The sequence below is a fragment of the Python bivittatus genome, unplaced genomic scaffold (assembly GCF_059951505.1).
Source record: "Python bivittatus isolate LINGU-HERP-01145 unplaced genomic scaffold, Pbiv_v1 ctg000570_np1212, whole genome shotgun sequence".
NCBI lineage: Eukaryota > Metazoa > Chordata > Lepidosauria > Squamata > Pythonidae > Python > Python bivittatus.
Genome location: NW_028277097.1, coordinates 17,745,681 through 17,769,506, shown reverse-complemented (window position 1 = coordinate 17,769,506; position 23,826 = coordinate 17,745,681). Strand labels below are relative to the sequence as shown.

Here is a 23,826-nt window from a genome sequence, read left to right as displayed (position 1 = left end):
TTGACTGTTTTGACCCCCACTCCTGCCCCTCCAGACTCCATTGCTGTTCAAGAGCTTGGAAGGGAAAAGGTAGAATCAGAAAAGAGACAAAGATGAGCCATTTTAAATATTTGGCTTTTTCAGATAAGGGTTTGGGGGTGGGGCAGGAGGTCACCTGGAGCTTACTTCAATATATTTGGGGAGGGGGGGGGTAGACAGAGCCATCTTTGTTCCCCCGTGCTTTTCAATATGCTAAATACATTTAAGCTGCAATAGAAACTTTTGAATTTATTTGTTGCTTTGCTTTATTTATTATTGACTGTCAGCAGCTGTTTTTAATTATTTTTCTAATTAATCCCATTCCCCCCAAGCTTTAATTCTGAACCGCAGATAGATAGATGATAGACAGATAGACAGACAGACATAAAACCAAGTGGAACAATAAAGAAATAGGTAGTTCTAAACATCTGGGCTAGGCAATGTTAGTGCAGGTATTTGTGACTCTGTAAAGATTTTCCATTTTAATATAGTAAGAACAGCTTTATTTATTAAGTGCTTAGAACAAAGTGCAGTATAGATACAAACAATGATATGTTACAATTAATTATAATGTAATAATATAAAATGAGGATGCTGCATAACATACGTAAATCAAATCATCCCCAAACTTTTCGCATTCGTTGCAGCCTAGCAGCTTCAGGCTTGCCCTACAGTATTGCCAAAATGCTAGTCCTCTTCCCCCTCCTTCACATCCCCTTATCCCACACTTTTCCACATCACAAAACACCAGAAGCTGGAAAGTATGGACAAGATTGAAGCCATGCTTCACCCAGCATCTCTTTCTGTCACCAAAGCAAAGACTAAGGAGTGCCAGTAAGGAAAGGTTCGTGAGATAGGAGTAGTAAAATACCCTTCAAGGTGCTCCTGGTGGCTTCATGGATGTTCATGTTGTCTTCCTGGTAACTCCATGGAAATGCTTCTCCGCTGCTTTGTTTGGGGATGTTTTTTGACTTCCCAGTCTACAGACCTGGGATTTCCTAGTGGTCTCCCATCCAAGTACTAATCCTGCTTAAATTCCAAGTCTGGATGAGATTGGCCAAGTGCTGAGACAGTTTGAACATTGGTTGATTGATTATGCGCCATCAAGTCAGTGTCAACTCTTAGTGACTGCATAGATAGATTTTCTCCAGGAGGATCTGCTCCTCACCTGGTCCTTCAGGTCTTCCAATGGTGCCCCCAGCACCACTGTAACTGAAGCCATTCATCTTGCTGCTGGTTGTCCTCTTCTTCTCTTTCCTTCCACCTTCCCCATCATTAGAGACTTCTTCAGAGAGCCGGGTCTTCACATCATGTGTCCAAAGTACATTTTTTCTCAGGAACACACACACACCATAAAGAGGTAGCACAGCAGGCTTTTGCAGGGGGCGGGGTGGAGTTTGAATATTAAACCCATGTAATCTCACAACTTCATTCTCAGCCTGGCTTAAAAATAAGAAGTGGATGGCTTATTCATTCCATGGCTTTTCCACTCATCTCCACATGATGACTTTTTTCTTTAAAAAAAAAAAAAGTCATTTGACCAGTCATCTTCACTCATCTCTTCCGGGGTAAGAAAAAGTCTATCTGCCTCTATTCTGCAGAGAGTGGGGGGAAATGCTGATGCAGCCCTGAGTGGATCCAATCAACCAAGTCAGGAAAGAAGATTTGGGGGAGAATGGCTGAGAAGATGGAAAGCTGTCAGTTCTTTCTCACATGTCTGCTTTGCCTCTTTGACAAAGGTAAGTCTGTGTGGTCAACGTGTCTTCTCTTGGGCAGAGACTTTCAAAGCACCTGAGGATGCAAAGAGAGAAAAGGAAAGAGTTGTTTGTCTTGACCTAAAATCCCTGAACTGGCTAACTCTGCCCAAGACAGAATCATTGAGTTACCAAATGGCCCTCAAGGCTGTTTGTTGCCGAGTTTCTCTGGGTGAACATTTGCAAGAGATGCAGCAGTCTGAGTATCTTACACTTTGCCTTGCAACTGTGTGCATTTTACTCCAGGGAAGGGGAAGGCTGCCAAGTATTTCCATCTCATTCTCCTCCCTCCAGCTAATTTAAACATTTTCCGTGTTCTGGAATTGCCGATCCAGATCTGGAACAGATCATGATTTATTACAGTTGCATGTTCCACCTTTATGTGGGCACCCAAAACTGCAAAGTGTGAAATGAAAGGATCAAAGGAGTGTTTCTAGCAAGTCCTTTGTCTGCAAAATTTTTCTTTTTTGCATCCTCTCCTTTGAAACATGTGAAGCTCTGGCCAATGTCTGCCATCCCCAGAAATCACCCCTTTTTCTAAAAATCTCTTATAATTGTGAAGACCTGGCACTTTTGTTTTGCACTTCCACACTTCTCATACTATTTTATAAGTAGGTTTGATTTGTTCCTGCATCCTGATTGTTATCTGGAGTGCCATTTTCAAAACTGAAAAAGAACGGGTTCTATTGGCCATGTAAGCCACCAAAATGCGTTGGGATCCATCTTAACTGAAAGTAACCAAAGCTTTGAAAAATGGAATAGGGAAGTGCACCCATTGCACTGTGCTGTTGATCACTGATCCAAAGCATCTTTATAAATGCTGACTTGGGAGCAGGATTACGTAAATTGGAAAATCTGGAGCCTTGTTAGAAGTATTTTCACACCCACCCACTTCCTACCTGCACCAAGACCTACTGATTCCACCTTTCAATCCACAGCAGCAGAAGGTATACTGTAAATATCATTTTTCTTTGAAGGCAAAATAAAAAATAAAACCAACATAATAGAACTACATTGGGGAAAGGAGAGCAAGAGGGACAAACAAATGCTTCAGTTTCCTCATTACAGATTTGAAAGGATATGGGAAGATGTAAATCCTTATCTGGGTCCTTCAGAGGAAAAGCAGAGTGAACTGTGCGCCTCTCAACTCAGAGTTGATACCAGCTCCTTGGTTGAAGTTGTCTTGAATTGGAGCTCATCAGTAAATATATTGGGATAAATTGTACATATACACACATGCACACACATTGGGATAAATTGTGTGTGTATGCACGAGCACATAAATTGCTCTGCTTAGTATTAAATAAATTATCTATTTATCTATTTATCTATTTATCTATTTATCTATTTATCTATTTATCTATTTATCTATCTATCTATCTATCTATCTATCTATCTATCTATCTATCTATCTATCTATCTATCTATCTATCTTACACCAAGCCTTCTCACTGGTCCATCTAACTGAGGGCCTAGATTCACACAAAATGCTAGAGAAGCTATTCAGATTAGGTGTGTTGTAGAAAACACAGTTTCAAAGCATAGCGTAAGGACTAGGATGTCACAGTAAGCCATGATATTGTTCATTTGTTTGGGCATAACATTTGTTTTTTGTTCACCCTAACCTCAGTTTTGATCAACGGAGGCCCTCACGTTATCTTTTTTAGTAAGATAGAGAAGAAGATGTGGACTAGTTTACAGCCTTAGTATTTGTATCACATGCGACGTTCTCTACTAATGGGAAAGACACAATACCAGCCAGTTTAGGCACAGTTTGGCTGGCCAAGTGTCATCAACCCCAAGACGCTCATGCTGTTCCATGCAAACTTGATCTCTAATGCAAGAAAATGGCCTTCTGAACTGGGGGTTTCATAGACTAACTTCTCATCTAGAGATGAACCTTGCAAGACCATTTACTGTTTCCTGCATCCCACCAATTAGGAAGTACAGGCAGCATATTTACACACACTCATGATTTTCTCATGCTGTCAAGTTAAAAAAACGAGAGTTTGGAAATAACTTTTGGAAATGCCCAAAGCATTTGAGGTTACAGGGGTTTCAGATTGAGTGCACCTCTGCTGTACCAAGACTTTAATTCATTTATCCCAATACTTACCAGCAGTGGCCCTGAGCTGACATTTCTCCCAGCTCTGTTCTCTGACTTATTTTTTTAAAGCAGGTGAACTAGAAATTCAATTAACTGACTCTCGAAATTTAAGTAGACCAATGCATGATGTACCAAGTGTACTGTTTTCTTGGTGAAGGAAGGACCTCACCTCTTGCTTTGTTCCTAGGTATATCTTCAAAAGGGTGGTCCATGCACGTCCCATCAGAGGTCATCGGTGAGGTTGGCAAGTCTGTGGCCCTGCCCTGCACTTTCACTCATCCCCACAACATGTACGACAAGGCCTTGACCGCCATTTGGCGTGTGAAAGAGCCTTTCAACGGATCGGTGGTTTTCAAGTGCGTCACCCACAGCTCAAGTGACCTCTGCAGAACTACCGTTGGCTCGAAGAACAGATACCGACTCTTGGGAAATCCGAGGCAGAACAACCTCTCACTCCAAATCGACAATCTGAGCTGGAACGATAGCAACCGATATTTCTGCCGGGTTGAATTCTCAGGGGATTTCCATGACAAATACGAGAGCCGGGTTGGGATCCATCTCCGCCTCATAGGTGAGAAGATGTGAAACTCATTGAGGAGGGTATCTGCAAACAGAACTAAGAACAGAGGCCAGGAAAAGGAGACACCCAAGCCCACCCCATTCTCAAGACTCCAGCGATCCTCCAGTGCCTTCATGCAATTGCTGCCTATTCCTGCTCCCATAACTTGGCCTCATTCTGGAATTAAACAACTGGACTGTAATCTTATCAAAAGGGCTAAGCTGCAGCATGCTAAGTGAAAGGGAGAAAGGTCAACCCAGATTAAAACAAGCCAAGCTTATTTTGTTGTGCCTTGATTAAAGATGTTGTGTGAATGCAGCTAGCATGTATGAGCAGCAAAGAGGCTGGAAAGGGTGTCTTGAAGTCCACTTGCTTCTCCTGTTCCTGGGCAATGAGGTGAATTGCCCCTCCAGAGCAATTGGCCCAGAGCCCAGTTTTCAGGTTACCTTTTGAAGCCATCTTGACCAAGTTTACAGAAGCTGCTAAACTATAAAGTGGCTGCTCTGTTTGTGGCTTGGTGTATTGCACGAACCCAGCCATTTCTAGCATAGTCAATAAACTACAGCAAAGCAAGCTTATTTCATTCCATTCTGGTTTCCTCAACAAATCATATTTAAAACAACCTGTGGCTTGGTGCAATGTCTGAATTAGGAGCAGGTAATGTGCAGAGACTACAAATTTAGCCTACATTCAAACTTTGCTACATAATTTTAAAAGCTATAAAGCAGTGTTTTTCAAACTTGGCAACTTTAAGACGTGTGGACCTCAACTCCCAGAATTCCCCATCCCAGAATTCTGGGAGTTGAAGTCCACACGTCTTAAAGTTGCCAAGTTTGGAAAAAACCGCTATGAAGGAAGAGGAGGACCGTATTACAAATGATATACCCTGAGTAATAATTTGTTCCTATTTTTGAATTTTCTGCAGCTGCCCCGAGGATTATAAATATCTCTGTCCAGGCTGGCCAGAACCACGACTTCCATGCCACGTGCACGGCGGAAGGTGAACCCCTGCCCTCCCTGACGTGGGCTGGTCCCCTGTCTGGAAATGCCACCTCAGTTTCCAGCACAACTCACCAGATAACCAAGGAGCTTCCACACCTGACTCACGATGGAAAATACACCTGTATGGCTATGAACAGCCACGGCAGAGCTGAAGGGACGGTCTACTTCTACAGGTTCAAAGCTGGCAATGGCTCCTGGATCATGATTCTCTTGTTTGTCGCCTTGGGGATTAAGTTGCTGGTCCTGGTGGTGATCTTGGGGATTGGGGCTGTTTGCAAGGGAGGTACGTATCATTCATTTAAAGGCTGGTGATAGCTGGGCCTCCAAGCTACATCACAATGTGGGTTGCTTGATCCTGGCTTAGTGTGTTGCATAAACCCCCCCAGTTGTGGTTGATTCAGTAAACTGTAGTACAGCCACTCCTCGTTTAGCGACTACCTCATTTAGCAACCATTCACAAATATGACGGTAATAAAAAATTATTTTCCAGCCAATGTGGGCACTTACCACTAAATTTCACCTACCTGACAACAAAAGCCTTCAGTGTGAAACTGATTAAGGTCTGGTCAGTTTCAGGCAGCAGCAAGGTCAGAGCTGAGCTTAACTTGGGGTGGGAAGCCTGTGCAGAAAAGCCACTCAGGAAGAGATAGCTTGTTCAAGCAATCTCTCCACCCTGTGAGAGGGCAAAAAAGGGGGGAAAAGCAGGTCAGGCACAGAATACTGTACAAGAGAACTTTATCTGAATGAGATGGCAGCAACCAGTGATCTTTGCAGCATTTCTCTCTCAGTCACATGTTCGCTTAGTGACCATTTTGCTTAATGACCAAGTCATTTGAATGGAACGCAGTCACTAAACAAGGAGAGGGTGTATAGCAAACTATAGTTGACATCTTGCATGAATCCAGAGAGAGTATTGTCAGTAAAAGGCAGCATGCCTGGCTTTAGACACCACCTAAACCACAATCTGGTTTGTTTGGCTTAGCGTGGTGTAAAAACTGTTGACGTTTATGAACTGTGGCTTACACACAGGATCAAAGGTTTGCACGGTCAGTTCTCACAGGTCACTTGCAATTCACTCAACATGCTAAGCTTGGTTAATTTTAACCTTTGTTCTTTTCTGGAATGGTGTTTTGTGTGAATGCAATCTATTTGGTTGGCAGTTCAGTGTATTGAGCAAACCCAGCTTAACTGTGTTGGGTGAAAACGGTCAATATATGAATGTTTCAATTATCTGATGCTGATATTGAGGTGTGGCCAACAATGGCAAACTATTGGAAAACTAGGGTGGTCGTGTACCCCCTAACGAATAAAGTCCTATCCCTGGGTTGAAGAAGGATTCATCTATTGCTCAAGTAGAAGCATCCTCTTTTCAGCTGCAAAATATCTCAGCCAAGCCTAGGTGCTTCAGCTTTATTTCCAAACTTAAATCAGCATGATCTTTCAAAGAAGAAAACCAGCATATCAGAAAGGAGGCTCAGCTATAGCCCATTGTCTCAATTTCTAGTTTTTAAAGTGAGAAGAACCTTTAAATGATGTGGCCCTGAAGCCTATCACCTTCCATATGGAACCTGAAGTAAGATGCACAAGTCAAGGGTTTACTACCTAGCTTATCAGGGACCTGGGCCACTTCAGCCTTTTCAGTATGATTGCTCTGGAGCATCTGGGGATAGTTCAGCAAGAAACTCATGCACGTTTTCCATTAGTTTTCTTACCTTTTGCATTACAGATAACTTTATGGTCCTAACCAGCTTTTCACGGTAAGAATCTCTCGTGTCTTGTTAAATATAAGCATATTTCTAGAAATTATGGATCTCATGGCAGCTTCCCAAATCTGCCAATGGCTTTCATGAAAGTCAGAAGGAAAAGGGAAAGGTTTACTCTGTAGAACTTCTGTTGGACAGGGCTGATACTTCAGCCCACAGGATGCAGCCCACAGCTAGATCTTAAAGAATGGTCAGCTAGCCACCTTGATCCCATATGATATGACATACAAAATTGGTGCACCTGGTTCTTGGAATGAGGCCAAAGTCTACTTAAAAGGCAAAATCTGAACCTAATTCTTGGTAACTCAAAACTGGTCAATGAACTCTGTGAGCTAATACAATAAAACAATTTGTCAGAAGGTTCTAGAATAGCAGATTCAAAATTAGGGTGCAGCAGAACAGCTGGATCAATCATTCATGAAATAAAAGGGTTTTCCTTCTAGGAGGTCAGACTACGGCTGATCTTGAAGGACATTCTTTACTGCAAAGCTACTACTGTCTATAAGCATCCACGTGGCTGCCCTGTTAACCCCATTCTACCATTGTGAGCTGCGTTATTTATGGTTTGGGATTTACATGTCACTGATGGATCACAATAAACAAAAAGTGGACAATGGGAAATCAGTTCTGGTGTTGTCAGAGGAGAAAAGGGGCGGAGGGGCAAAAGATCCAGAAGAGGACACTAATTTCCATTTCCTCCTCAGCAAGCAACTTGGGGCTTTCTGCAGGGTTACTAATGAAATCCATTTCTTCAGGAAGCAGAAAGATCAGCATAACTGAGGCATCTAACTTGGGAAACAGTGAATCATAGTTCCTTTCTAAAAGAGCAGAAAAGAGAGCAGAAATTTTTTGCATCATCTGCTTGGTCACAATCTCCTAGAGAATAACACCTGTTATTTTAATTTATGTTTAAATTTTACATTTTAATGTTACAATTTTACATTTTAAAGCATCACATAGTCCCCCATAGCAAAAAGTGGGAAGCTTGCAAACCGCAGAAGGAATTTTAGCTGCCCTAGATAATGGATGAAGGATTTATGGTCTCTCTAGATGTTAACTGACTACAGTGCTATCATCCATGTCTCCTGGGCATGTTGAGTGGGATTAATTGGAGAGCTTCATGCTGGAGGTAGGCAGACCTTGAATGAGACATCAAGACGTCCGTTTATAAACCCTGCCTGAAGATGTTTGTAGAATCTCAGTCAAGAATCCCAAAGGGTAGCAGCTGTTGTTATACAAAAGTTAGATACCATCTCTGGAAACAAATCAGATCAGAGAGTTGAAAGAGGGATGAGGGAACAGCATGTTCACGCTATCATGAGAATAATTCCTTCAGTTCTACTCTAATCAAACCAGGTTTTGTGAGATTTGGAAACAAAAATTGCTTTCAGGAGATGAAACTGGAGTGAGCTCACTGGTGCTTCTTCCCAAATGTTCTCAACTCTTTGAACAATTTGTCTCCAAGACTTTAAAAGGGTGGAATCTACCTTCCCTAAAGTAAGACTGTCCAGCTTTAGTGCAACACTTAGAACATTGTCAACAATCACAGGGGCTTCAGAAGTCATACTTTCCCAGCTAACTGGCATGTGCCATATTGAGGGAGCCTAGATTAGAGCACATCATGGAAATGGAGCAGTTTGGATTGTTATAAGTAAGGTTCTATGTTAAAATACAATGATCTGAAAGATTCAGAAGCAATATGGCCTGAACGTTTCTTGCAGAATGGAAACAAGTTGGGTGTCTATTTCCATTGGAAAGTTAAGCATCTGGTTAATTCTCTCCAATTGAAATCAATGAGACCTAAGAATAAGGGATGGGGAGGGAAATCAATGGGAGATTGTCTTGATGGTGCCCTTTCATTTTTTACCTTCATTTATCTTTAAACTGTGAACTGGAAATATATGAAGCTTATCTTGCACATACTCTACTAACGTGGATGTTTTCGTTCACAGACAACCACGGCAAGAATCTCCATATGAAAACTTCAATCGGGGAATCAACTCCATAAGTCAAAGTCTGTCTCCAGAATTTAGAGTAACACACACTTGTTAAAGATCCAATCTGTGACTCTCTCTCTTTTATCCAAGAAAGTAAAGGCCCCATTCAATCTGCAACTGTCACATACGTTTGTGATAAGAACTCAGTGGTTAAAACATTCGACATGGGTGCCAATAATGGAATTACTGGTAATTATGTTCTGGAGAACTTCTTACAGTAGATACATCCAATTGTGGACTAGACATCATTATCTTACATTTCTCAATGTGGTGCTCTCCATCCAGTCTGGTTGGGGGATGATGAAAACATGCAGTTCGACACATCCTAAAATCACCAGCTTTACTCTACCTGGATTGCTTGTACAGGGTACTTGAATGTTATAAACTTCAATATAACTTTGACTTAGTCCAATCAATGGTCCATCTAACTTAGCATTTTATCAGCTTTCCCTAACCTGATGAGTTGGACCACCACTCCGATCTTCTGCTATGGTGGAGATGATGGGAGTTGTAGCCCAGCCTCCCTAGAGGACATCAAGACAAGAAGGAAGTTTCTAACTGACTGGGAGCAGCTTTCTAGATTGAAGTTATTATCCTCAGTGCCAGTTGCAGATGCTAAAGGTTACATTTAGAACTTTCTAGAGACAGGAATTCTTACCTTAGCTTTGTCTTGCCTTTAAAACAAGGTTCTTAACTTTTTGGGGCCATAGACCTCTTTCAGAGTCTGGTGATATTTATAGATCCCTTCTCAGAAAAATATATTTAAACATATAAAATAAAATGCTTAAATATAGATTATATTATAAAGGAAACCAACTGAGCTCAAATTCAGTTATCAAAAAATAACAAATATGTAATACTTTATGAATCTATTAAATCAATAACAAGCTAATTTTCCATTAGAGGTTAATGAAAATAAAGCTGTATTTTTTCCCCATCCAAGTTCACAGTCTATCCACAGACCCCCCAGCAACCCCAGGTGAACAATCTGTGCTCTAAAGTTAGTTCTAATTGTGCTTCCTGGAATGTGAGTTTGCCGCTAAGCCACAAAAAACAGCTTAAGTTACAACTGAGTTTCCCATCTTCCACAAACGCAGTCACTAGATCTTTGTGGCATGAACACAATTTACAGAGGCGACCAAAAAAATCAAATCACCTCACCAAAGGGTTGTTAAACAATAGATTGTGATTTACTGCCCAGGCCAGGCATATGGGAATAATAGGTTATTCACCTGGATTCTGAAGGGATGTTGGGTCATAGACCTTTCTTTATCTCAAATAGTAAGAGTCACAGAGCACTGGGCCTGAGGAAGATCTACATCTACAGGCGGGTTACATACATATATTTGCAGTTGTAAAACTTCATATCCCATATGCTTGTATGCTTTTTGGACCAGCTTGCCAAAGCTCTGCATTTATAATTATTATTATTTAAATTTATTGGCCGTCCAACTCCAGTGCATTGAACCTTTCCCTACCACCTCAGCCTGAGGAGAACAGGAAGGGATGTGACATTTTCACTCATCCCTTCCTTTGGTACCAGTGGCTTTACAGAACCTCCTGGACCCCCTCCTAAGCTATTGCTATTTTATAAGCTTAAAAAAAAATAAATAACAGGAGCACAGTCTAACATCATGGATGTCTAAGATTCATCCATTTGGTGGAAAAGATTCTGGACTGCCAAAAAAACAGAATGGATAAAAGTACTTCATTTGCTGAACATATCCAGTGGAGTCTTTGATGGCCACCAACCATCAAAGGATGTGAGCGACCTCTGCTCATGTCTGCCCTTGACATCTTGCAAACATCTTCTTCCTAGCCCAAAGATTTTAATGGAGCCCCAGAAACATTAACTTAGCGGCCATAATGCCTTGGTGTTGACTGCATGTTGCCTTGAACAAGACTGCATGCTCACCCTATTTTTTGATTGTGGTTGTTCCCAGCTGCTGCTAAGCAAGTTCTGATGACCTCACCAAGGTGTTATCTATACTTCCTCCAACTCTCTCTGAGGGTATTGCAAATTACTGTAGTGTAATGGTTAACGTGTTGGACTCCGACCAGGGTGTTTCATCATGGAGCCCACTGGGTGACTTTGGGCCAGTCCCTCTCGCTCAAACCCACTTCACAGGGTTATTGCTGTTATGATGGGGAAGATCACATACCCACACCTTGCTGTGAACATCACTCCGACCTCTCAGAGGAAAACAAGGAGACGAATGCAGCGAATAAATACACGTATGTCTACATGCACTGGTACGAAAGTGACAAGTGTCAAATCATGGACAAAGAAGTCTCTGTTCAGTTTGGTGCTTCTCAGCATTTATTTCACATGGTCCTGATAAGGAGTGACCATTTTAAACACACATTCTGTACAAACCATATCCCAAATTATCATGCACACACACATAGTCTGCACTTCCACAGATTTGTTCTTAAAATCATAAACACTGTGCCAGATAAAAGAAACATTAGAGAAGATGCCTTTTTGCATGGGTCTCTCAAAAAGAAAAGCCACACTTTCCCCCACTTGTGAGGTCTGTAGAAAGATCCTTTGAAACATTAAATGCTTTCCCCTCTATTCACATTACTGTTTTGATCAATGTACCAAAGGGACAACAGAACATATCCATCTGGAATCTACCTCCTTGTTCCGAAGATGCTGCTGCAAAGAGCTGATCTGCATTAATTTGGCAGGACGAAAAAGAGAAAAGCGACTAATTCTGCAATAATTAGCTGAAGGCAATCACTAACACTACAACGTTATTTGCCAGCGTAAGACACAGATGAATCAGAACAGGCTGTTAGGCAGAAAACCTCATCTGCTAAGTGGAACTAAAGGTGTGAAAATGCAATTACATTTTCAAAAAGAAACACACTCTCAATTTTACTGATGAGCTCAGAAAGAAAAGGGTTTTAAATTAAAAGGGAAAAAAAGACTCCCTAGGCAAGCAATGCACAGTGCATTTGACACTACCTGTTCAAATGGATGAAATGATCACAAGGGCATGCTAAGCAAAGCAACACCATTGCTTTCATTCTCTTGTGGTGCTCTCTAATACAGTGTTTCTCAAGCTTGGCAACTTGAAGATGTGTGGACTTCAACTCCCAGAATTCCCCAGCCCACGCATCTTCAACCTGCCAAGCTTGAGAAACACTGCTCTAATAGTTGAAGCCTCCTGAAACAAAATGAGCCTCTGCGCCAATTAAATAGTAGATTGCCTCTAAGTGGGTGTGTAAGTGTGGCTGATTGTACCAAAATAAACTGGGTGACCCAACAGTGATCAGAGAAAAATATACTGGAGGGTTATATTGGGACAAGTTCTAGAGCAAGACAGGGAACAGTATATCTTCTCCCATAGAACTAGTGCCCTTATTCCTATGACAACTACAAACATCCAGTGGTTTTCTGTAAGAACCTGCTTACTACAGACTAAAGCTACGTAGGGCTCTAGCTTCAGTCATCCCAGTTTAACTTACTGGGAGTAATGATGGGTTTAATGCAAATTAATTGTGTCAGATTGCAAAGAGAAACAAAAATGATTCAACCCGATGGCATGTTTTAAAAGTAAAGCATCCAGCCACAGGCAAGAAGAATTCTGTGAAACTGGTTATCTTTCCCAAAAGGTATCATTGCAAGAAATCTATATTGTTCTAAATTAAATTCTCTTAAGGGCACCCCTATAATTAATCAAGTTATATACTCTCCGTGCTGTTGAAAATATTGTTGTTCACTGTATTTCACAGTAACTGAGTCATCAGGAGAACAAGTGATTTATTCCAAGGAGATGATAACAAAATCAATTTTGAGACTCACAGAATGTATCCCTTCCTAATATCCTTCAACAGATAAATCCAGCATTGTAGACAGGGCAAAACAGTCTCAGATTTAGTCAACAGACGGATCCTAATTTTAACATCCCAACGATGACAAACATTCAAGTCAGGTAGAGATGGAAACGAATTAAGAAAAGCAGGAAGTCAAGAACAATCCAACATTCGGATATGGAAACAGGCCCACAAATTTCCCATTCAAAAAAAAGGGGGGGGGAGAGGATGAGGAGAAAGAAGAGGAGGATGGCACAAGAGCAAAGTTCAGCTGAAAAGGTGCAAACGAAAATGCAGTCAAAGATAGTGTTGTCAGAAATGGGCACTGTTGACCCTTATAGACCTTGCCTTGATGCACCTCAACGTTCTCCTGCACAAACTCCAGTGAATGACCTGGGTTTTGCCTTGGCAGCAAGCTCAGTGCTTCCCAACAGCTTTCAAAGTAAAGCAACGGAAGTCCAAGCTCATTTTCAAACTCTTTCGCCTCCATCCTTCCTTTCTCTCTCTTTTCATCTCATTTGACCAGCGGAGCCTCGGGAATGCCAGTCACTTGTGCAACATTATCGCTGACTGTAAACTGAATATAATCCATGATTACAGCAAGAGGCAGGGGCCCCCTCGCTTGCTTTCTATTATCGTATAGCATCCAAATAATGCACTTCTGCGTACAAAGTGTTGAGGAGGATAGCCAAAAGGTTAGTCCCATCGTAAAGGCAATGGCGAGAATCCTTGATGAACTGGGACGCTTGGAAGATCTGCCCCTGGTATTCCGCGTATTGTTTGTTTGAAGCCAGAGAGTCCAGAGCGTTTAGTGCCTACAAGGACAGAAATAAATCATGTCAAGTGGATGGATTAACGAAGCAAGTTGTTCCTGCTCTGAGTTCTCTTGCAACACAGACTTCCAACTGACAATCTGTCATTGGCACATCAGAAAACATAGGAGCAATACGGGATTTGGGGGAATCCAAAGCACTCTCAGAAAGCTTGCAACATTGGCCACACTGGTTGAGGCTGCTGGTGTAGAGCAGCACAGAGATAGCCTTGAAGAAAATATGTGGCAACTGTTACAAAAGCATCAGCTTAGCCCGGAATGACAGGAGGGGGTGAGGAAGAAACTCAAGATTGATTTGCTTGGACTCTCTTGGTAATAAGAAGGAGGGAAAGAGAAACACTGTCAGGTTTTCAAGATTCGTTTATGATACTCCGTAACTATAAAGTAGAGTTCCGGCAGTTCCTGTCATATCTGTTTCCTGACCTAGTCTATCCCAAAGGGCTGATACCTAGAATCTCCAATTCAGCACCACATGAGAAGCCCCTGATCTCCACTTGCCCCCTAGACAATAAAAAAGGTATCCGCAGCGCCTCTTGCAGAAACTTAGCCTTAACAGTTTCTTACAAGTGTTGACTTTAAATAAAATCCCACACAGGAGCCAGGGTTAGACCAACCACTGAAAGCACCAAGAATCCAATGGACCTGTTGAGCTTTGGCAGAGAGCTGCAGTTCCAGCCCAGATCTCAGCCGAATTTGATTCTCCACCGGCACCTGCACCAGCAGGAAGGCAGACATGCTCCGGGCGATGACACGGAACCTTCCAAGAGAAAAGCCAGAGAGAAGAGACAAGGTTAATAGGTCACTGGGGGGACAGGCTCTACACACGCTCATTCTCTCTCTCACACACACACACTTTCCTCACAACTTCTCCCCCAACTGTGGAATTACAGTCAACTTTATGACTATATTACTTGACATAACATCAGTAACAATCCTACTCAGCTAGGAAATCATTAAAGGGGTCAAAGGGTGTTACTTCATCTGTGGAGGAAGGGAAAGACAGGCAGATGCGCGCATGCACACACACACAAACATCCCTACCTGTATTAAATGAAGCATTCCGCAATAATGATAAGGAGACAATACTAGGCAGTTTGAGCACATTTTGGTGAGTCTGCCACAAGCACACCCAAAGCCCAGTTTTACCCCAAGCATGCTTAAGCTACTCCATGTAACCCATGATCTCTATTTTAGAAACCACCTTGCAAACCAACATACTGCTGTGTGATTCACAGCAACTAGGAGGTAGACGCAATGTACTGGCTCCCATTCAGGGTGGGCAGAATTAATTTTGAAAAAGTGCATTCTAGTGCCCTAAAATACTTGCACATTTTTAAGCCTCCACAGACTGAAGTCTAATTTCCACTGAGTCTCTGAAGTTATCCTAAGCATTATCCTAAGTATCTGTACATTTGATCATGGGAGAGTGGGTAAGTGGTGGATTTTAAAGAGTAAGATCAGATAGAAAATTGACCTCTGTTATCAGGGTCTTGGTCAATCAAAGCTTTCACATAATGCTTTTTTGTCAGATAGAGAAGGCAGAGACCAAGTCACCAGATTTAATTGAACCTGTGTCACATGTCACATGCCCTGCTGATAAGGATGATATCAGTTATTGTGAGCAGAGTTTGTGAATTATGTCACAAGAACAACCATAGCCTATTTTTATCCCAAGCAAACTCAGATTATTCTATGCAAGATAGGCTCTCTCCTCAAGGCAAGATAGGCAGATTAGAGTCTACCTTGCAAGCCAAGGTACCACTGGGCACATCCCATCAATCTGAAGGTACATATGTGCACTGAGACACTCAGGGGACATGAAATCTCAGTGGCTGTTTCAACACATCCAGGGAGGGCCAGATTCTGTCCTCCTTCCATGTTTTTACCTGTTTGATAAAGGAGACCTCCTGCCCAACCCAATAGCACCGAGTATTCCAGATGTAAGCCTCTCTTCAGCCAGCAGACTCTGCCGGCCTTGCAGAGATGTCAAGATCCGGATGACTGATTCTATCAAGATGGCATCTTCCTGTTCTGTTTGGAGGAGGCAGAGCTGCAGAACTTTGTGCCACCAAAGGAACAACTTGGCTTCTTCCTTTGCAGAGCTGGGCAGGGAAGCAACCCAGAAAGACATGGTCAAATTAGAAACCCATCCTCTCTCCAGTATCAGCTGCATTAGCTGGGGACCTTGCTTCCAAGAGGTCAATGCAAAATTTCATCGAAAGTCAAGAATACAACCTTGGACAATTTCATTCCAGCCACACCAGGCCCAAACTCTTTTCCAAAGCTTTTGGCATGCTTTGCAACGGCAAATGTTATAGAAACACATAAGCAAACCCAAAAATGCATCCACTCTTACATAAGACAAGCACAACCACCCATTTACTGTCAAGAGATGCCTTTTTTTTTTTAAGGTCTCTATTTTTTGAGGCCATTGATCACAGGAAGCTTAACAGTCATTCATTACTTTATCTAGTTCCTGGACTACTGTAATTCATTCTACATGGGCTCCCTTTGAACACCACACAAAAGCTACAGCTGGAGCAAAACATAGTGGTCCATTAGAGCTTTATAATTCCTTGCTTGCAAGACCTGCATTGGTTGACAGATGACTTCCAGCCGCAAGTCAAGGGACTGGTTATTACCTATAAAGCCCAATAAGGCATGGGTCCCTGGGTCTCTTTGGGGCTGCCTGCTTTGACTCTTCCCATCCTGACCGAGAAGGGATGATGTGGGTCTCCACCTTCTGGAGGTGAGGGATCCAGAGGTGGTCTCTGCCATGGCTCCCTCCCTCTGGAACAGTCTGGCCTCTGAAGTCAGGCTGGTCCCATCATGTCTGATACAGGAGAGCTGTTAACCCTTGAGGGGGATGTTATCCAGGGCTCTGGTTAGATGCTGTTCAGTGACTTTATCAGAGTACTGTTTTGATGACTGATACCTTGTTTCCGCCATTAGATGATGTCCTTCATTTGTATTTTGGTTTTTCTTCTTGTACTTTTATTGTGCTGAAAGCCACCTATGTCAGTGTTTCCCAACCTGGACAACTTTAAGATGTGTGGACTTCAACTCCCAGAACTCCCTAGCCAGCATGGCTGGCTGGGGAATTCCGGGAGTTGAAGTCCACACATCTTAAAGTTGTCAAGGTTGAGAAACACTGACCTAGAGTCTAAGATTGAGGCAGCATACAAATCTTGTAAATGAACAAAGTAAATAAGGATGACATAGTAAAATTAGTAAGGAAGGGGGGAAATGGGTTTGCTAGAATCTTAATTATTTTGCCGCCTTCCTTTTGGAGGTTGGAAGGGACCACGCCTGTACAGCTCTGCTACTGCTTGTAACTAAATTCAGTGGAAATGATAAAGCAGCAAAAGGAACAAAAGGCATTTTGTGAGCATTTAGAAGGTCAGTAGTCAAGAATCCTGCCAACAGATATTGCAGTTTTAAGCCATATACGGATATACCTGGGATAGACCTGTTCCAACCACTTGCTCAAAGTTAAGAGCACTCGCATTTCATTGGCCAGGGTCCGCTCAGCATTCAACTGCTGCAGTGTGTAAACGTAAAGGGTTAGGTAGCCTCCCAGCGAAAGAGACTCTTGAAGGAAGTCTTCAGCTGTGAGTTCCGGAACCTGCAAGGAGGCTACAATTGGTCCCCAGCCCAAATCTTGGTTGAGAGGAGGGTCTTCATCCAAAAAAGGGGGAGATGGGTAGGAGAGAAGAGGAGGAAAGGAAAAGCAAAGCTGTTAAACGAAACCATCTGGGCAATGATAAAGAAGGCAGAGCAATCAACTGTGTAACCATTTGCCTTCCATTCTTTAGCACTGCTTAAATTTGTACCAATCAACAAGTTCACTCACTTTCCACAAAACATGAAAACCGTTTTTAAAAAAATCAATGGGAGGGTATTAAGTAAGGCAAACAATGAACCACAAAAGGAATCACACACTTTTGACATGTACTTGAGACCTGCAAACGTGGTCACTTAATTTTTCATCATTCAGCTCACCATGGCCCGACTAACGAAAGGCCTGCTCATATCCCTGGCTCACCTTCCACATTTTACAAGCTTATCTGCAGGATGTTGTCCAAAGGAACAGAACTGATAGTGAACATAAGGATGATAATATCAGGAAAATAAGAAGCAGCTATTTCCACTGAGCCCACAGGAAAAAAGACAGAATCTGCTCAGAAGCCCCAGCATGCAATCTGTCAGGAATGGCGACTTCTCTCTCACCTTCGTTAAAGTAGGCGGTGACACAAGCCTCCATGGCCATGGCCATGTGTCGGACGGATGCCAAACTCTGGCAAGAGGCTGTTAAGAGGGGCATCGCCCCCAATCCATGCATTGTGCTGTCAATCCAGCGGCACAGACAAACCAGGAGGGATTCTGCCGAGGTGACACTGGCGTTGTTCATAACCATCAGGGCTTCAGCAAAGAGGCTGGTTATGGACAGGCTGCGAACCTGCGCATCAGTGTCTGCAAAGACAAGATAAAAACTGTTGAGAACTAAGGAGACTCTTGAATCACAGGCTCAAGTTCTGCATGAAGCAGAGGCCTTCTTTAGAATGGTCGTGAGATAAAGCTTCATCGTTCCCCAGTGCTGAGAAATAAACCTTCTTGGTAGTCCTTCCCAACTATGTCTAAAGCGGATACTGACTACTACTACTCTCCAGATGTTAGTGATAGAGGAGAACAAGAATGCACCCTAGGGATGGGGCAACTCGGCTGGTGCTCCACCACTTGGCATAAAATCAGCGGTGCATTCCTGGGCTTTCTAAAAGACAAGGATGACCTGGTCAAGCTGCAAATCTGAATATCCAAAGAGAGCAAAATCAAATCACTGACTCAATGCTATCCCTCTGCTCAACTCTCCACCCCAATCAAGCAGAATTTTCTTGGAGCCAACCTGGAGGATTAAAGATGACAATATCATCCAGCAGTTTTGAGAACTCCTGCTCCAAGACCGCTGGGGCAACTGTCCCATTTTGCTCCAGAAGGCCAAGGAAGTGGACAACCTGGCGGATGAAGGCTCGGCACTTGAGGCTGGCATCCTAGAAAGAAGACAGACAATGAAGAGCACTCCCTCCCTCTGTTCTCCAATGGAACCAGGTGGGAGCCAGAGTTTATCATACAAAAAAAGGACCCACTTACAAGGTGCCCACCACTGTCAAAAGAGGTGCTGAAGCCAGCAGACTCCTTCAAGAGTTTCACCACCAGTTCAGCTGCCGGTTCCTTGGCCAGAAGGATAGAGGGAGGGTAGTGGCTATTGAAGTAACTGAGGATGCTCTGATAGGACAGAATGTTGATGTGCTGCCAGGGAAGGGAGCTGGTCTGGCCGAGGAGGTTGAGCAACGGAGATTGCTGGAGAGAGAAGAAAAACAGGCATTTCACTCATGACGCTCTCTACCACCCTACTTGGAGAAAGCGAATCCAAGAAAGACAATGTGACCATCTAGGTGAGTCATGTCAAGAACAGGTTGTTTCTATTCCTAACACAATGGCTCCTAAGAGAAAAAGGTTCTGGATTTAATGCCATTTAAAGAAAGTCCCAAATGCAGAAATCTCTCATACACCAACTGCTTCGGCGTAATCTTTTTTTCTTAAAGCACAACAGAATCCATGCAGACAGTAAGAAGACTCAATCAGTGGTTCAAAGAGACCATATCTTCATTAGATCAGCCCAAATTTGCAAAGTGGGGGGGGGGGGAACTTATTCAGTTATCAGCTAGAGCCAAAGGGGGTGATGTTAGAGTTTTTGCTATATCAGGGACCCTACAGAAACACAATATGATACAGTGCACAAGAAGTGTCAATTAAAGCAAATCCTCCCTGCAGGGATGTTGGGAGAATCAATCCAGGCTCCCCTGTCTGTTAATACAAATTCTGGCAGCCTAAATCCTCACCGCTTTTCTTCTACCTTTTAAGTGACTTTAAGAAGGGATGAAATAAGTTCAGGGAAGACTAGGCTATTGTCTAGCCACATATGACTGTCCTCAGGATTAGAGACAGAATCCTTCTAAACTGTTGAGAATCGTAGGCAGGAAAGCCCTCTCATGTTCTGCCCTACTTGGGAACTTCCAAATCTGTTTGGGTACTGAAGCCAGGAAGATTCTGGGCAAGGTAACTTTAAGTCTGGGTCCAAGAGAACTCTGCAGAGGTTCTTCAGAGTGCAGCTTGACCCAGCAGCAGCTGTTGTCCTCCCAAGTCTAGGAGGAACAATGCAGATTTATTTGTTAACCAATTTCTGGTGACTCCCAACAGTCACAAAGGTTTCCCATCACTTGTCATGTGATCTTTCAAACCGGAAGGGCCCTGCAATAAAGTTCTGTACACCAAACATCTGCTTAAACTGTGAAGCCACAAGAGTAAGTCTCAAGCCCAGATCATCTGACTGGCTTTATTCACAAACATGAGACATTGGTGAGCTTCACATTTAGACAGGAATGGGACAGTGATGTGTTTTTTTTCAAGCCAAGGGCTGCTCTTGGCCTTGCATGAATATGACCTGCAATCCATGAAGTAGGTAGACCCAAGAAAACAAAGGTCCAGAACAGATTCTAAGTGCAATTTAATATTTAATTAAGCACCGTGACCAAGATTCTCCTCCAGATAGTTAATCATTTTCCCCTTCTGCTCCTACCTGAAATATTACAGTTCACTAGCAACATTCACAAGGGTTCTCAGGGCTGCACCCCAGGATTTTAAGGACCACACAAGGCCCAGGGCAACTGTCCTACCGGAAGAGGGAATCTAATCTAATTTGCTCCACCCTGCCTACTAGAATGAACGAGAGGCCCAACCTCTCCAAAGATGGCCTCCTCCTCTGCAGGAGCTCCCAGGAGAGCTACTGCAAAGAAAGTCAATGCTTCTTGGCTAGTGAGAAACGGTTTCTTTTGCTCTAAAGCAGCTTCCTATGTCCAAATGGTGGTGTCCAATTTTAAGTCACTGCTTAGGACACTTGAAGCAACAACGGAGGCTCAGGTACCCTTCTGCACCTAATAATTTGTTGAAATCACACAGAAACACCAGAAAGAGAGACATCTTTGGCAGGAGAGTACGATAAACAGAAATCTTCCCTGAAATGCAAACACCAGAAACTGAAAAATCTGAAAAGCTCCATGTCAAGGGACAGTTTGGTGGAATCTTTCCTAACCTGGCAGGGCAACCTGGGCTTAAACGGGTCCCACGCTAGCAAGGTGTTCCGGGAGCTACAGACTCAACATACCCAGAGTGCAGCAGGCGAGGTAAGGCTGACCTCATGGAGAACAACAGCAACCACCAATCATAGATGAGAGGAGAAGTAACTAGGGTCAGCCTTGATTAGTACTTGGGTGGGAGACTGCCATGAACTCCCAGTGTGGGAAGTCAGACTTGACATTAGGAGAGGAAAAAGCAGAAGAAACCAATACAGAAACATTTCTGCTACCAAGAAAACTAGATGGATGTGCTTGGGAAGCTGCCAGGAATCAGGTTTGCCTGGGAGGGGAGTCTACCCTTACCTCTGTAGTTATAAGCTGCTCCTCTTTGGCCAGCAGGACCACCATATAAAGCAGGCACACGATCATGCTGTGTGTTTCCGGAGGTGGGCTGGGATCCCAGGCGTTTGAGAGGACACTGACCCAGTTGACCTCACACAGCACTGAGCCCATGAATAAGAAACAACTCTTGGGGCTGCCTCTTTCTACCTAGGACAAAAAAATTAAAAACAAAGAGAGGAAGGACAGGACACCTTAAGACCTTCAGCAAAATCATGATTCCTCCCACCCTTCTGATTTTCTGTTTTGCTCCTTTCCAATCACCATTTTCCATGGCCACCAAGTCCTGTCCTTGCTGTACTGTTTTGGAGGGAGGAGAGTCCTGCCAATATGGAGGATCAAGCCAGTCCTGCTAAAATCTCCACTGTCAAGTGCGCTGATGGCGCTGCGTCAGCTAGCAAAGCAATGCCATTCCTCAGCCGGGTCTGCCCAACATGCTGGGTTATTCCATGCTGGGGGGTTGCCCAAGGCACTGAATCACAAACCAAGCAAACAAGCTGGAATACAGAAAGCCACACGCACAAATCCAACACAAGCTTAACGCTAACCAACCACAGCTTATTGTGAGAATGCAGCCACCAGTTAAATACTAGGAAAAGGGGGAACAACAGATCATCCTTGGCATAACTGAAGGGGGAAAAGAGAAGCTGAAATTTGGTTGTCCTTCAGCTAGATAGGGCTGTTCCACCAAGATGGTAAGTGAGAGCCAATGGGATGGTCATCCCCAATTCCCTTTACGTAAAAATCTGATATGTCAAGGGAGAAGACAAAACTTGGCCTGACATTCCAGTTTTCAGGCACAGGCAATTGGGCACCTCAGATGTTTTGGACTCCAACTCTTTAACAGTCCCAGCCAGCACAGCTAATGGCAAGGGATTGGGGATGCTGACATCCAAACAGCTGGCACCAGATCAACACTCTTAGTATTATTATTGCATTTATATTGCATTGGGATTATTAGATTTCTGCCAAAACCTCAGATTAGGTACCTGAAAGAGCAAAGAGAATAAATAAAAAACATTAAGGATTTTTTTCTATTCAATGAACTCCTACTCTCCACCTTCTGCCAGTGATGGGTCCCACACAAAGGAGATTTTAAAAGGCCTGGAGAGTTTGCAGAAGGAGGAAGGGAGAATGAAGCTCAGATCTTAAGCATCATTTCATTCCTTCCCTGGTTCCCTGTGTTATGCTCACAAGCAATTAGCAATCACCTTAAAGAATTCTTCCATAAGGTGCTGTTCCGGATACATTTCCTTCCAGGGCAGGTGACCAAATTCCATATGGAATATATGAAGAATGTGTTCTGGCATTTTGGGTGCTGTGCATGCCTCACAGTAGTGCATCAGAAGGAGCCAAAGGGCTCCTTGGTCACTTGGCAGCAGCTTATCTGGAACAACAACAAAGGAGAGAATGAACAGAAACAGCACAGCCTTAGAGAAATCTTCCCTGAGTTCAGGGTGCACAAAATCACAAGAAAGATGCTCCAAATGCTCCAAGAGATCTCCTTTTTCTCAACCACCTAAGAATTGAGAAGGAGGGGGAATTAAGAGATTGTGGGAACCAGGGAACCTTTACCCAGAAGTATAACACTCTTTCTAAAGATCTCGCCAGATGGGAATGCTGGGAGTTGTAGTCCTGCTACTTCCAGGTTGGAAAGGCTACCGCAAGGGATAATTTTTTGCAGAACTTAGTCCATGTCTGTGACATCAACAGCCACCATACAGGCGTCTGATCCATCTAGCCGCTCGAATTCCTAAGGTCCCCCTGCTCAATGTTCTTACCTTTAAAACCTTTGTGTAAAATGGCTATGCTGGATGCATACAACTCCACCACAGTCGATGCGATGGAAGAATCACTCTCCAGCCATGGATAGCAGGGCTGTTTGCTTTCCAAAAAGACAAAGAAAGAGAGAGAGCTGACTTTAGCCAAACGGGTGTTTCTCCCAATTCCAGCACTAACTGAAGCCTGCAGGCTACTTGATGTGACTAGCTACAGAATCAAAGAATGGAAGGGTTGGAAGAGGGATGGAGAACAAGTCCCAATCTTTGCACACTGCAGGAATCTACTAATGCAACATCTCTGACCAATGAGATTGGATTATGTTGTAGCTTAGCAGATTGGGGGCAAACTCAGTGGCTCTCTGAAGAAGTATACCCAACATTTACTTCCTGCATCTGAAACCTGGTGCCAGGCCCACAAGCACCATTTTTGATACTCCTAAATTCCTTGCCCCATTGTTTGTTTGTTTCTAATTCTTTTCATTTGAAAATAAACAGGAAGCAAGCACAGTGCAAAGAGCCAGTCTCAAGCCTATTCTTTACTCTCTGCAACACTGGCTGGGGAATTCTGGGAGCTGAAGTCCACACATCTGAAAGCTGCCAAGGTTGAGAAACACTGCTATATATACATTTCCCCAGAAAAAAAGTAGCTAGCTAAA

General features: G+C 43.2%; 2 protein-coding genes across 4 annotated transcripts in view; one reads left to right on the top strand and one right to left on the bottom strand.

Annotated features, from left to right (window-relative positions):
• The first annotated feature begins 1,705 nt into the window (after positions 1 to 1,705).
• SIGLEC15 (sialic acid binding Ig like lectin 15) lies at positions 1,706 to 5,854 on the top strand. The gene is made up of 3 exons (XM_025171648.2): positions 1,706 to 1,757; positions 4,067 to 4,450; positions 5,364 to 5,854. Exons 1-3 carry the CDS (start codon positions 1,706 to 1,708, stop codon positions 5,750 to 5,752), a joined length of 825 nt encoding a protein of 274 aa, XP_025027416.2. The 3' UTR covers positions 5,753 to 5,854.
• A 6,434-nt stretch (positions 5,855 to 12,288) lies between these two features.
• The window catches only part of EPG5 (ectopic P-granules 5 autophagy tethering factor), a 70,624-nt gene continuing 59,086 nt past the window's right edge, over positions 12,289 to 23,826 (bottom strand). Inside the window, exons 35-44 of one of the 3 annotated variants that reach the window (XM_088152966.1) lie at positions 23,171 to 23,274; positions 22,601 to 22,776; positions 21,354 to 21,539; positions 19,006 to 19,215; positions 18,761 to 18,905; positions 18,088 to 18,330; positions 17,316 to 17,535; positions 15,744 to 15,959; positions 14,500 to 14,614; positions 12,289 to 13,840 (exon numbers count right to left, since the gene is read on the bottom strand). In XM_088152966.1, coding sequence (XP_088009092.1) covers positions 13,658 to 13,840; positions 14,500 to 14,614; positions 15,744 to 15,959; positions 17,316 to 17,535; positions 18,088 to 18,330; positions 18,761 to 18,905; positions 19,006 to 19,215; positions 21,354 to 21,539; positions 22,601 to 22,776; positions 23,171 to 23,274 — 1,798 coding nt within the window. In that variant the 3' untranslated portion in view covers positions 12,289 to 13,657. Of the gene's footprint in view, positions 13,841 to 14,499; positions 14,615 to 15,743; positions 15,960 to 17,315; positions 17,536 to 18,087; positions 18,331 to 18,760; positions 18,906 to 19,005; positions 19,216 to 21,353; positions 21,540 to 22,600; positions 22,777 to 23,170; positions 23,275 to 23,826 lie in introns of those variants that run through there. The other 2 variants (XM_088152967.1, XR_015798297.1) reach the window with 2 other exon arrangements.

Excerpts from the sequence above, each read along its gene's own strand:
- SIGLEC15 (XM_025171648.2), top strand. The coding sequence starts at position 1,706 with ATGGAAAGCTGTCAGTTCTTTCTCACATGTCTGCTTTGCCTCTTTGAC. Across the intron at positions 1,758-4,066 it reads GCTTTGCCTCTTTGACAAAG|GTATATCTTCAAAAGGGTGG; the intron begins GTAAGTCTGTGT and ends CTTTGTTCCTAG. Across the intron at positions 4,451-5,363 it reads GATCCATCTCCGCCTCATAG|CTGCCCCGAGGATTATAAAT; the intron begins GTGAGAAGATGT and ends AATTTTCTGCAG.